The sequence below is a fragment of the Pelophylax lessonae genome (assembly GCF_965119305.1).
Source record: "Pelophylax lessonae genome assembly, chromosome: 8".
Taxonomy (NCBI): Eukaryota; Metazoa; Chordata; class Amphibia; order Anura; family Ranidae; genus Pelophylax; species Pelophylax lessonae.
Window position 1 is genome coordinate 27,507,202 of NC_138775.1, and position 13,792 is coordinate 27,520,993.

The 13,792-nt window shown below is 43.4% G+C and overlaps 1 protein-coding gene across 1 annotated transcript in view; it reads left to right on the forward strand.

The window, feature by feature from the left end:
* The window catches only part of COL7A1 (collagen type VII alpha 1 chain), a 360,938-nt gene that overhangs the window by 186,962 nt on the left and 160,184 nt on the right, over positions 1 to 13,792 (forward strand). Inside the window, exons 38-42 of the mRNA XM_082266262.1 lie at positions 3,120 to 3,188; positions 3,803 to 3,916; positions 7,672 to 7,698; positions 11,139 to 11,192; positions 13,592 to 13,663. Of these exons, the coding sequence (XP_082122388.1) occupies positions 3,120 to 3,188; positions 3,803 to 3,916; positions 7,672 to 7,698; positions 11,139 to 11,192; positions 13,592 to 13,663 (336 nt within the window). The remainder of the gene's footprint in view (positions 1 to 3,119; positions 3,189 to 3,802; positions 3,917 to 7,671; positions 7,699 to 11,138; positions 11,193 to 13,591; positions 13,664 to 13,792) is intronic.

Genomic DNA, 13,792 nt, shown 5'->3' on the forward strand with positions numbered 1-13,792 from the left:
GTGTGGTCCAGGGGGGGGGGTATGGGTATGGTGTGGTCTGTCTGCCGCCCCCCCCCCCCGATCCATGGAGCACCACCCGCCACTGGGGGCCGGTTTAGTGGTGCAAGACTGAGGCCATAATAAAGGTGGGATCATTGGCCCCAAAATGTGTTGGTTGACTTTTGTATCCCCATTATTAAGGGGGCTTTGGATTCCTGAGATGGCTGTTTGGTGCTGTTTTGATGTTTTTAGAGCTCGTTCACACTAGCGATCACACTTTAAAAAAAAAAAGATTCAGACAATTGTAGAATTGGGGATAGGATTAGTACTTTAGGGTTTGAGTTAGTTCCTTTTTTCTTATAGAGACCAGTTACCTTCTAGCTTGTTTAGTATACCAACAATAGCAGAATGTCAGCTTTAATTTGATTAGTTATTATATTTTATTATAGGCAACACACACCTCCAACATATACATTCTGCCACATTGTTATCTCTGTGATTCCTGCTGATATACATTGCTCAAAAAAAATAAAGAAACACTTTTTAATCAGAGCATAGCATCAAGTCAATTAAACTCCTTGGATATTGATCTGGTCAGTTAAGTAGCAGAGGGGTTGTTAATCAGTTTCAGCTGCTTTGGTGTTAATGAAATAAACAACAGGGGCACTAGATGGGAAACAATGAGACAACCTCCAAAACAGGAATGGTCTTACAGGAGGAGGCCACTGACATTTTTTCCCTACTCATCTTTTCTGACTGTTTTTCACTAGTTTTGCATTTGGCTAGGGTCAGTTTTACTATTGGCATGAGGCGATACCTGGACCCTATAGAGGTAGCACAGGCAGTCCAACTCCTCCAGGATGGTACATCAATATGCGCCATTGTCAGAAGGTTTGCTGTGTCTCCCATCACAGTCTCAAGAGCATGGAGGAGATTCCAGGAGACAGGCAGTTACTCTAGGATAGGGTGACCAGATGATCTTGGTTTCTGGACTGAGCACACTGTCCCCGGTCCAAGTCTGTCCCCGGTTTTGTCTCCGGATTCAGGGCCAGATCAATGTAGACAGGGCATCCCATGCTGGCTAAGAAACAGCCTGGTGGCTCAGATGCCGATGCCCCCTGCTGGACGATCTCACTGACGCTCCTGCTGCTGTTCAGTGGAGGAGAGGCAGAGCCAAAAATTTACTGTGTGGAGGACTGAGACTGGGAGGTGAGCAGATGGGGGTGGGGTTGCCTGTTTGTACACAGGTGAGGGCAGTAGGGGGGGGCAGGGGTCAGAGCTTATGCAGCTGCATAGAGAGATGGAGAGTTTAGCTGTTGTGGGGGAAGGACTAAGAGGTGGCTTCAGAGATAATCTGTGAGAGAAGGGTGCAGAGGTGAGCTATGGATGTGGGGGCAAAAGGAAACCTCTGAACCACGCACTCAATGGCTAACACCCTCCTGTATATTATGCAGTCCTGGGCCCAGCGCTCTGTATATTATGAAGTTCTGAGCCCAGTGCTCTGTGTATAATGTAGTCCTGTGCCCAGCGCTCTGTGTATTATGCAGTCCTGTGCCCAGGGCTCTGTGTATTATGCAGTTCTGTGCCCAGCGCTCTGTGTATTATGCAGTTCTGTGCACAGCGCTCTGTGTATTATGCAGTCCTGTGCCCAGTGCTCTGTGTATTATGCAGTCCTGTGCCCAGCGCTCTGTGTATTATGCAGTTCTGTGCCAAGCGCTCTGTGTATTATGCAGTCCTGTGCCATTTGCGAATAAAAAAAAATTTGGTCACCTTACTCTAGGAGAGCTGGACAGGGCCATATAAGGTTCTTAACCCATCAGTAGTACCGATATCTGCTCCTTTTTTGTAAGGAGGAACACAATGAGCACTGCCAGAGCCCTACAAAATGATCTCCAGCAGGCCACTGGTGTGAATGTCTCTGACCAAACAATCAGAAACATATTTCAGGATGGTGGCCTGAGGGCCCAACGTCCCCTAGCGGGCCCTGTGCTCACTGTCTGGCACCGTAGAGCTCGATTGGCATTTGCCATTGAACACCAGAATTGGCAGGTCCATCACTGGCACCCTGTACTTTTCCCAGATGAGAGCAGGTTCACCCTGAGCACATGTGACAGATGTGAAAGGATCTGGAGAAGCCGTGGAGAATGTTATGCTGCCTTTAACATCGTTCAGCATGACCGGTTGGGTGGTGGGTCATTGATGGTTTGGGGGGGCATATCCATGGAGGGACTCACAGACCTCTACAGGCTAGACAATGGCACCCTGACTGCCATTAGGTATTGGGATGAAATCCTTGGACCTATTGTCAGACCCTACACTGGTGCAGTGGGTCCTGGGTTCCTCCTGGTGCACGACAATGGCCGGCCTCATGTGGCGAGAGTATGCAGCCAGTTCCTGAAGAATTAAGGAATTGATACCATTGAATGGCCCCCACGCTCGCCTGACCTAAATCCAATAGAACACCTCTGGGACATTATGTTTTGGTCCATCTGACGCAGCCAGGTTATACCTCAATCTGTTCAGAAGCTCAGTGATGCCCTGTTTCAGATCTGGGAGGAAATACCCCAGGACACCATCCATTGTCTCAAAAGAAGCACCATTTTAAGTTACTGCAATGAAATTTCAGCAAAATGGACTAGCCTGGTGCATCATTTTTTCACATAGATTTTTGGGGTGTCTTTGAATTCAGCCCTCTGTAGGGTGATAATTTTCATTTCGATAAACGATGTGGCAAATCCTTTCGTTCCTAACACATTACCCAGTCCATACCAGTATAGATCCTAACACATTACCCAGTCCATACCAGTATAGATCCTAACACATTACCCAGTCCATACCAGTATAGATCCTAACACATTACCCAGTCCATACCAGTATAGATCCTAACACATTACCCAGTCCATACCAGTATAGATCCTAACACATTACCCAGTCCATACCAGTATAGATCCTAACACATTACCCAGTCCATACCAGTATAGATCCTAACACATTACCCAGTCCATACCAATATAGACATCCAGCATGAGATTTTCTCCATTGAGATCTGATGTGTCTTTAAAGTGTTCCTTACATTTTTTTGAGCAGCGTACATTCATATGAGGTGTGACCATGTACCATTATTCCTTCTTTTTGTACAGGGTGAACCTGGTGAAATAGTAAATGGTGGGGGACCTATTGCTGGAAGGAAAGGCGAGCCTGGAAATCCGGTAAGTGTCATTGATTAATGGGGAATGTGAGGGTTACTTACCCATTTCAATACCGGGCACTTTCATTCCCTGCAAGGCACCCCAAAAGTTTGTATCTTTAACCACTTAAGGACCAGCATGTTACACCCTATCTCTGTGCTGGCCAATTTTCAGTTCTGTGCTGTAATAGTTTGACTGACAATAGCTCCATCATGCAACACTGTATGCAAATATATTTTATCTTTTTTCTTCTTTTTTTTTTTTTAAGACACCTAGAGCTTTCCTTTTGATGGCATTTAATTACTGCTGAGCTTTTGTTTTATTTAAAGGAAAATAAGACCAAAAAAATTATTCTATACATTATGTAGAGTACTATTTACCCCTAAAGAAGGTTAAATGAGTGAATTTTTCCATTACAGTTTGATTTTTGGTAAATCATTCAAACACATAACACTTGGCATTGAATAAGGATAATGCAGTATGGATACATCCTAAATATAATCCTATATACAGTATGTTAGCGTATTCACCAGAGATTACCTGCAAGCTTTAGCACCCTAAGCAACTCCCATCTCATGCTTTGGTCGTGATTTGTTGTGATTACTTCATTCATTATAAATCTTGTTCTATTTAAGGGAATTCCGGGACAACCAGGAACTCCAGGGCAGAGGGGAATCCCAGGAAATTCAGGACCCCCAGGACCAGAGGGACCGAGTGGACCTCCAGGTGTTTCAGGCCAGTCTGTGAAGGTAAGTTTCTTGCATGTCACTTAATGCTCTTGCATGGAATCTCATTTTAAATAGATTCAAATTTTCAAAAGTGTTTGGTGAGCATCTTCGATTCTTCAATAGGGAATTCAAATCTGGTGAACATTAATCAAATTTATTATAAGGCAAAGGTTACTTTTTTGTGGTATTGGTTGCTTTTTAAACTCAGCTCTAAACAAATATAAAAGGCACAAATTGAAAGTAGGAATGCAACCATTTTTTCACAATTTAATGTATTTAAAAATGCAAACAGTATAAGTACCTGAATTTGTCCTGGTATCAGCCTTTTGCAGTCTCTTTACAGCAGAGCTCATATTAAGAGGGTCAGAAGCAGAAGTAGCCAGTCAATCTTGCTGCAGTGCTAGTTGTAAAGGCTGAAGGTTTTTATACGTATGTATTCTATGCATGAAGGTAAAAACCATCTGGGTTAGGCATCAGCCCCCATCCCCCCTATACTTACCTAAACCCCCATCTCGATCCAGCGATGTGCACAAGAGCAGTGGCTCTACTTGGTCTCTCCCTTCTCATTGGCTGGGACACAGCAGTGGAAGCCATTGACTACCACTGCTGTCAATCACAGCCAGTGAGGAGGGAGCGGGGGTGGGACTGAGCCCCGTTTGGTGTGTCTTATGGACACACAGAGGTGGCTCGGGAGCGAGCATGAACGAGTGCCCCCCCCCCCACCCCCCACCCCCCATTGAAGTAGCTTGCTATGGAGGCACTCAGCAAGGGGGAGGAGCCAGGAGTGCCGTCCAGGGACGCGAGAAGAGGAGGATCGGGGCTGCTCTGTGCAAAACCATTACACAAAGCAGGTAAGTATATAATGTTTATTATTTTTTTTTTAAATGAGCCTTTAATACTACTTTATTATTATTATGATACAGGATTTATTTAGCGCCAACGGTTTACGCAGTGCTTTACAATATAAAAGGGAGACAATACAGTTACAATACAATGAAATACAAGAGGATTAAGAGGGCCCTGCTCAGAAGAGCTTACAATCTAATAGGGAGGGACAGGTGGTACAAGAGGTTGTAATTGTGGGGAATTAGCTGATGGAAAAGGTAAAAGATTAGTTGGAGGAGGGATAGGCTTCCCTGAAGAGATTCGTTTTCAGGGATCGCCTGAAGGCAGCAGGAGGAGGAGAAGCTGGACAGGTTGAGGTAGAGCGTTCCAGAGGATGGGAGAGGCTCTGGAGAAATCCTAGAGACGAGCACTGGAAGAGGAGACAAGGGAGCTTGAGAGTAGGAGGTCTTGAAAGGAGTGGAGAGGACGATTTGGGTGATATTTAGAGATAAGTGTGGTGATGTAGCTCGGGGCAGAGTTGTGAATGGCTTTGTATGTTGTGATTAGTATTTTGAACTTAATTTGTTAGGCAATCGGGAGCCAGTGTAGGGATTGGCGGAGAGGGGTGGCAGACACTGAGCGGTTGGTAAGGGGGATAAGCCTGGCAGTGGCATTCCTTATAGACTGAAGAGGGGGCAGTCTATGGAGATATAGAAAGGTAGACCTATGAGAAGGGAGTTGCAGTAGACAAGGCGAGAAATAAAAAGGGAGTGAATGAGCAGCTTGGTGGTTTCATTCGTTAAAATGAGGCAAATTTTAGAGATGTTATGTGGGTGAAGTCTACAAGCTTCTGACAACGATTGAATTTTGGGCTGAAAGGACAGGTCAGAGTCTAGGATTACACAGAGTACCCTGAGGGGAGGAATTGATGGTTGCATTACTGATTTTGATGGAAAAGTCATGGAGGTGGGGATGGGCAGGTGGAATATTACCAGCTCAGTTTTAGAGAGATTTTGTTTGAGAAAGTGGTGCAACATTCATGCTGATATGTCAGTAAGTAAGTTAGTAATGCGAGAGGAGACTTTAAGAACATGCTTTGGGGGAGAGAGCAGAGAGACCTAGAGATAAGGTCATTCGTTTGTTGTTTCTCTTTTCACTGTCTAGTTACAGAATGGGGACCTGTAAGTGAAAGTGAAACTGCAGCAGAAAATGGACAGATGCCCTGCCCTGTTAGATAGGGCTGTGCTGTGGGACAGAGCTGTGTAAATCCCAGGACCAAATTAATAGAAATTCAAACAGGGAAGCTGCTCAGCATGGCAATCACTGGAGTAGTGATGTCTACTGCACTGATTTTCATCTTCCATGGGGATTCAGCAGGTTTGGAACATAGATACTTATATTGCTCCAAACTGGACCAATGTAATTATGTAAAAATTGCCATACCTTAATGTTGGCAATAATTCAGACTTGCATGGCCCTAGGCATCAACGTTCCTTCAGATATCTAAGAGCACTCAATGAGACACAGAGACGGCAGGTAGGATGTCACAGAATGCTCGCTCCATTCAGACAGTAAAGAACGTTTTATAGAGAAAGTAAAAGGAGAAGTCCCTTTCCAGGAGATCATACATAGAATTGATACAAGAATAGCAGTTTTCCATTATGTGCTTCAAGTCACGTACTTAGATATGAGTTAATTAAAATAAGCCATAGTTATAATTGGCATTACATCAGACTTGTTCTAAGGGTTAAGATAGGGTATAATTAGTTCCTTCAAACAGACTTGCTCTAAGGGTCAGTTTGACCACAAAGCGTAACGTCCTGGAAACCTTCAAGGACATTTACTTAGATAGGCTTTTTAATTAAGCTGAGTCTAGGATTTTAGTAATAAGATGGAGTTTAAAGAACAAAATGGAGAATAGATTATTCCTTCAATTAATGTCATCTTTAAAATATTTTTTTTGATGTGCAGTGTTTACTTGTACCACCATTTTAGGGCTCTTTCACAAAGTCCGCCTCCGTAGGCGGATCCGTGTTGCTCAGCGGGGATCGATCCGCGATCCCCGCTGAGCCGGCGGATGATAGCTCCGTCTCCGCTTGCAGAGCGGAGAGGGAGGTGTCTCAGCCCCCGCTGCCCTCTATGGGGGATCGGATGAGAGCGGACCGCCTGTCCGCTCTCACCCGATCCAATCCGATTACTGAACGGATGGAAAAATAGGGTTTCCATCCGTCCATATTTCACGGACAGGATCGGATACGGATGGCAGCGGGTGTCAGCGGAGGTGTCTCCACTGTCACCCGCTGCCCCGTAGAGCTGCATGGAGGATCCGATCAGATCCACCTAAAAAACTGACAGGCGGATCTGATCGGATCGCCCGTGTGAAAGAGCCCTTATACTGAATAAAAAAAATAAATAAAAAATAAACAAAATAAATAAATAAAATAAGAGAAAAATTTTTCAAGGACATTTACTTAGATATGCTTTTTAATTAAGCTGAGTCTAGGGTTTTAGTAATAAGATGGAGTTTAAAGAACAAAATGGAGAATAGAGATTCCTTCAATTAATGTCATAGTTATAATTGGCATTACATTACACTATTCCCTGTCTTTCCTAATCTATACTTGTTCAGGATGAGTGACTAAGAAAGTGTTGAATTTAGAGGATCAAGCATAACAACCAAGTAATCAGCATTTTCAGAGGGAGGTCTGCAATGGCACTCAATTTTTCTCTTATTTTATTTATTTATTTTGTTTATTTTTTATTTCTTTTTTTTATTCAGTATAAAATGGTGGTACAAGTAAACACTGCACATTAAAATCATGTGCAGTGTTTACTTGTACCACCACAAGGTCGCCCCAGTGTGAACGGGGGCTAAACATAATCCTTTTAATGTCTTCCTTATATATATATAAAACATGGATAAATATTGTACAATACTTCTTGTCTTCTAGGGAGAAAAAGGAGAACGAGGTGAGAGAGTAAGTGCACTTTAATTTATTCATAGCTATATGCGAAGTTCAGGTTGGTTGTGTTGGAAAAAGGGGTCATTCTTGCAATTACATCAGCCACTGCAAGGGGACGACTGAGGCCGACAGTGAATTCAGACTTTGGGTGGATACCTAAAGTAGAACTATAGGCAAAATTTTTCTTTTTCATTTTGGATAGAGTAAGGGAGGATAATAACCCCTGTCAGATTTTTTCGACATTTGTGTCCTATTGTGGAGATTTCCCTTCACTTCCTGTCGCATAGCCAAACAGGAAGTAAGAGGAAATCCCTGCAAATTAAGGGAATTCCTTGGGGACCCCAGGTCACCAGAACTAGTGTCCCCATTGGAAGATATTCCCCTCTATTACTTTTCTGGGGACAACCCACATTTTTTTTTTTTTACTTTCAATAGTAATGGTAAACAAGACAAATCGAGAGGGTGAGTCTCCCAATTGGGGCGCAGATAGCAATAAAAACTGACAGGGGTTCTAATCCCTCTCTACTTTTACCAAAACGAAAAAGAAAAATTATGCTTTTAGTTATACTTTAATGCTGCACAGTTTATGGTTATCTGTAGAGTCATACATGCTAAGGTTACCAAATTTTCAATATGGAAGCCAGGGAGACCCTACTGGCCACAGGAGTTGCAAGTATAGGCAAAAGACCTACATCACTAGGTGAGGAAGGGGGATAAGGAATTAGCCATAAAGTTGGTTAACAGCTTATGCCTCGTACACACGTGCAGATTGTCGCCCGAACGATCGGCCGTCTTTTGTCCGTTGCTGTCGTGTCTGTTGAAAACTGCAAAAGACTGCACACAAATTTTGTCGGCCAACAACAGCCGACTGCAGAAGTGATGTCATGTGATGGTTCACTTTCCTTGTCTTTTTTCTTTTCTGAGCATGCCCAGTCTTGCAAATCTGCTGTCTGTCGGCTGAATTCTGTACTGACTGGCGAACAATCGGCCGTTCTGGTGTTGTCCAACAAAAATTTTAATGCTTGCACGACAGATTCTGTTCGGCCGAAAGTGCGCTGTCGGCTGTCGGAAGCATCATACTAACAAGCCGAAAATCGTCCGAATCTTTTCGGCCGACAATCTGCACGTGTGTACGGGGGGCATAAGATGGGAAATTGTGCGAGGGGTAATTACTTTGTTGGTGGGTAATGGCTGACTAGGAGTAGCTCCGGTAACTGAAGATGGGATAAAAAAGCCAGTATACAGTTGGTGAACTTCCCAATATATTAGGGGTTTCATTCGTAATACATTAGGGTAATTAGATTGGTTGGTTATCTACTTGTTATAGCAGCCGTTGGAGTTGTAGGGTCTTTGGAGGTAGTCTTCTTGGTGAGGTAAAAGCTTGAGTAGGGATCCATCCTAGGTGCCTATTGTCTCAGATACAGCAGGACAGTCTCAGGATTTTGGACACTCTCTCAGAGTAAGCAAATCCTGAGGACCAGTGTAACCACAGGTCTGTTTTTACTCCCATTGACCCCAACGATGAGTCGTAATTTATTCCCACTAATATCAATGATGGGATTTGTTTTTTCCCATTGGCCCCAATGATGCAACCTATTACTACTCTCACTGACACCAGCTATTGGATTTTTTTTTTTTACTACCACTAACAGCAATGATGGGACTTATTTTACTCTCACCGACACCAAAAATGGGACTTATTTTACTCCCACTGACACCAATAATGAAGCTCATTTTACTTCCTGTCATGCCGAGCGCTCCGGGTCCTGCAGCTTTCCCGGAGCACTCGAGGCGTGCTGCGGGTAGCGGCGCTCCGGTCATCATCCCCGACCGTGAGCACCGCTCCCCCGCATCTGACAGAGACACGGTCCGCGCGGCGGGGCGTTCCCGCCCGCGGACTCTACTCACCCACCGGCCAACTCTCGTCCTGTCTTCCTCCCGGCGCGCGCGGCGCTGCTCCCTAGGGCGCGCGCGCGCCACTGCTCTGAAATTTTTAAGGGCCAGTGCACCACTAATTGGTGCCTGGTCCAATCAACACTAAATGTATAAAAACCCACTTCCCCTTCCTGTCCTTGCCGGATCTTGTTGCCTTTGCGCCTTGAGAAAGCGTTTGGTGTATTTTCCCTGCCTGTGTATCAGACCTTCTGCCGTTACCCCTGACTACGAACCGTTGCCGCCTACTTTGACCTTTTGCTTCGTCTGACCCTGCCTTTGCCTTGTCCTTCTGTACCACGCCTGAATCAGCTGTCTGTGAGGTTGAGCCATTACCGGAGGATACGACCTGGTTGCTACCGCCGCAGCAAGTCCATCCCGCCTTGCGGCGGGCTCTGGTGAAAACCAGTAGCAACTTAGAACCGGTCTCCTGGTATGGTGCACGCCATTCCCTCACTGACACAGAGGATCCACCCCTAGTGTCTTCTTTGGCCGCCAGTCCGGACCCTGACACTTCCACTGACACCAATAATGATGCTTATTTTACTCCCACTGACACCAATAATAATGATTATTGTACTCCCACTGACATCAATGATGGGGTTTATGTTATTCTTGCTGACACCGACGTTGGGGTCTAATTTATTCCCACGGATGCCAACAATGGGACTTGTTTTACTCCCATTGAAGCCAGTGGTGCAACCTATTTTACACCCACTGACAACACAAATGGCTTTTTTTTTTACTCCAATTGATCCCAATGAGAGGGATTACTTTACTTCTAGTGAGCCCAAGGATGGGCTTATTTTACTCCCACTGACACCAATGGTAGGACTTTTTTTTATTACACTGACACCAAAAATGGAAGCACAAATGCACACTGAGAGTCAAAACACTGCTCTCAAAATGCAGTGGTCCTGGTCTCCCGAGGGCCAACATCTCTGCTCAAGCAGGAGAGAAGAGTGAGCAATGGGTGGTTACAATAAACTTATTATCCAAGGTAGGTCACACCTGAGGCCTGGATCCTAGGCTGCCATTACTACCTTCCTTTGAGCTATACATGCTCCATAGCTGTCGCCCTCATCCCTACTTTGCTACTTAGCTGGTCACTGACACCAACCCTTGCAGAACAAGTCAGCAGTTGCAGCTCTTATATTTTATTATTTATAATTTTAGCACACCTCAATTGCAGCTCCTATATTTCTTCTCAAATGCAGCTCCTATATTTCTTTCATGGCAAGTTTTTTTTTTTTTTTTTTTAAATGTGTAGAGCTAAATCTGTAGGAACATATCACATTAGATGATCCTGAACCGATATATTTTGTATTTTTTTTTTTATCTATTTTAAAAAATGGAAGGAAGGCAGATGACAGAAGGCAAGCTTGACGTTTTTTAAGAGAGAGTTTTTTTAGAATCTCTTTTAGATCATGTGTTGGACAGATGTACAGTTTAAATCATTTTTTAAATAAATAATATGACGATACATTGTGCTAAAATCAACAATTCCTGTGTCTTCTCTCCAGGGACTTCCAGGACTGGTCAATGGAGTTGCAGTCAAAGGAGAACCCGGTAGTCCAGTGAGTGACAATTGATATAATTATATTAGGAACCTTCAGTTTAAAGAATTGACTGTTAAACAAATGTTCTTCCTCTAGAAATAACAGCTCTCTGCATTTAAGGAACACTTGGGTCATTGTAAACATTGTTTAAACTAAATTTTTGTTATCATTTTCCAAAGTCACACTAAGAAGAAAAACAAAGACAAAAAAGAAAGAACTCTAAAATACTGTCCATCAAAAAAAAAAGATCAAACATAAAAAGTAGACAGAATACCTTTTACATGCCACCTATATATGCCTGCTATATATAGAGTCACCCAATCACATGAAAGCCCACCTAGACATTATTCCACCATAGCTACCAGACTCTGCGCTCTAAGGCCCCTTTCACACGAGCGGTTAGATTTCAGCTTTTAGCTGCGGGATAGAAGAACTTATTTACCGCAGTTAAATGCAGATTTAAGAAAAATTAAGTTGACAGCATCCAGGATCGATGTACCGCAGCTATCTGTATATAAACGCAGTTAATCGCAGTACAAAGAAAAAATACTGTAAGTAAACAGTTACTATACAAAAGGCAAGAATTTACTACCGCAGCTAAACGCAGCTGCATGTAAATGCAAGTAATGGCATGTAAACACAATGTACAAATGTGAATAATCTTTGTGCCGAGAGCGTTGGAATTTGAAAATAACAAAACATGCTTTTACCAACAGCAGAACAACCGCCCGTGTGAAAGGGGCCTAAGGCCTCATGTAAACTGCTGCTGATAAACGGACATTTAGGAGCAGTTAGGCATTTTTTTCAGAAGCCCCTGAACTCTCCTGTGCAATGTGGGAAACCCTTCAAATCCTGTGCAGGTTCCCGCATCGAACCTGAATTGCAGACGGTTCACACCAACATCTGAGAACAGCTGTGGGTGTCAATGTAAAGTTGATGACACCCCCCGGATCTATTCACAGATCGCAGTGCAAACTGTGAAACAGTACAGGAGTTGGATTGATGGGTGTGAATACCCAGGTGATCCCATTCCAGTTCGGACCAAAAAAAGGGTCCTGTACCATTTTGGTTCTGAATGTGATGCAAATTCACCCATACAAACCTTATGGCTGAATTTTTATCGCACAGTCATAGAATGTGATCTGCAGTGTGAATCACATGCCATGTCTGGGTCAGCCTCAGTCAGCTAATGTGACCCTGGTTCTGTGGGAGAGGGACAGAGGAGGGTCAAACAAGGATGCTGTGGAGGCGACAGACATCCTCCTTCTCAACTGATGACGTCATTGGGAAAAAAGGGGAGAGCTACCAAAGGCGTGCCATAATCCGAAAGAAGCAGACAAAAAGGAAAGGCAACGCAGACCTGCAATGCGGACTTTAAGGGCACATCATCAGATAGACAATAGGCCAAATATTAAAAATGAATATTTTATTAATTATTTTAAAAGAAACAAAACAAATATTGTTAAAACCGAGGGAAAACGCCCTCAATATGAATTAGTAGTACTCAAAAATGGGATAGAGCCATTACAGTAAACCCCCTTCCATCGCGGGGGTTACGTTCTGGACCCACCCGCGAAAAAGTGAAAATCCGCAAAATAGAAAAACCCTATTAAAATGCATTGTAGGCATGTTTTTTTTTACTGTCACTGTACGTGTAAAAGCATTTTGAGGTCTTTAAACACACTTTTAAAACAATAGAAATTAATTTAAACACATAAAAGATACTGAGAGACAGAGCAAGAGCTATGGAAACACAAAAATATTTAATTTTCAATGATTTATATAGTAAAATAACATTACAGAACAAACCGCAATATACCGAGACCGCAAAAACGGAACCACGATGGAGCGGGGGTTTACTGTATATCAAGGTACAGTACATATATGATACAAAATTACTCGGCTGAAGATTTGTCTGATTAAAGGTCAACGCATTTTTGAGTACGACTAATTCATATTGAGGGTGTTTTCCCTCAGTTTTAATAATATTTGTTTTGTTTCTTTAAAAATAATTAATAAAATATACATTTTTAATATTTGGCCTATTGTCTATCTGATGATGTGCCCTTAAAGTCCGCATTTCAGGTCTGCGTTGCTAGACCTTTCCTTTTGTCTGATGACGTCATTGGTTGTTAGGATGCCAGTGTCTAGAAAGCCGTAATGGTGCATAATGAAAACCTGTGGCTTTGTGTAACTAAAAGGCAGGCTTCATCCACCTGCTGGCTTGAATACAATTTCTGATCAATTTTTAGGCATTTTGCCAAGACACCCCTGCAGAAGTCCTGCCTGGGCACCCTGGTTGAAAAAGGGTGACCTACATAACCCCCTAAGTTAGGCCCTTGATAAGCATTAAATTAGGGAGCCTTCCCATAACATTGACAGCAAAGTGTATAATTTCTGGGTTTTTCTCTTTTCAGGGCCCACCTGGTGTTAATGGGGCACCAGGTCTTCGGGGGGCAACTGGAACACAAGGGCAAAAAGGCGACAAGGTAAGTGAACAGCGGTGGAGGATTCTGCAAACTGCAACAGCAGAACCAAAACAAGACAACTTTCTTAGTAAATGTGTGTTTTGATCTGGTGAAATGTTTTATGCTCCTGGTAGACTACATGAAGCTAAA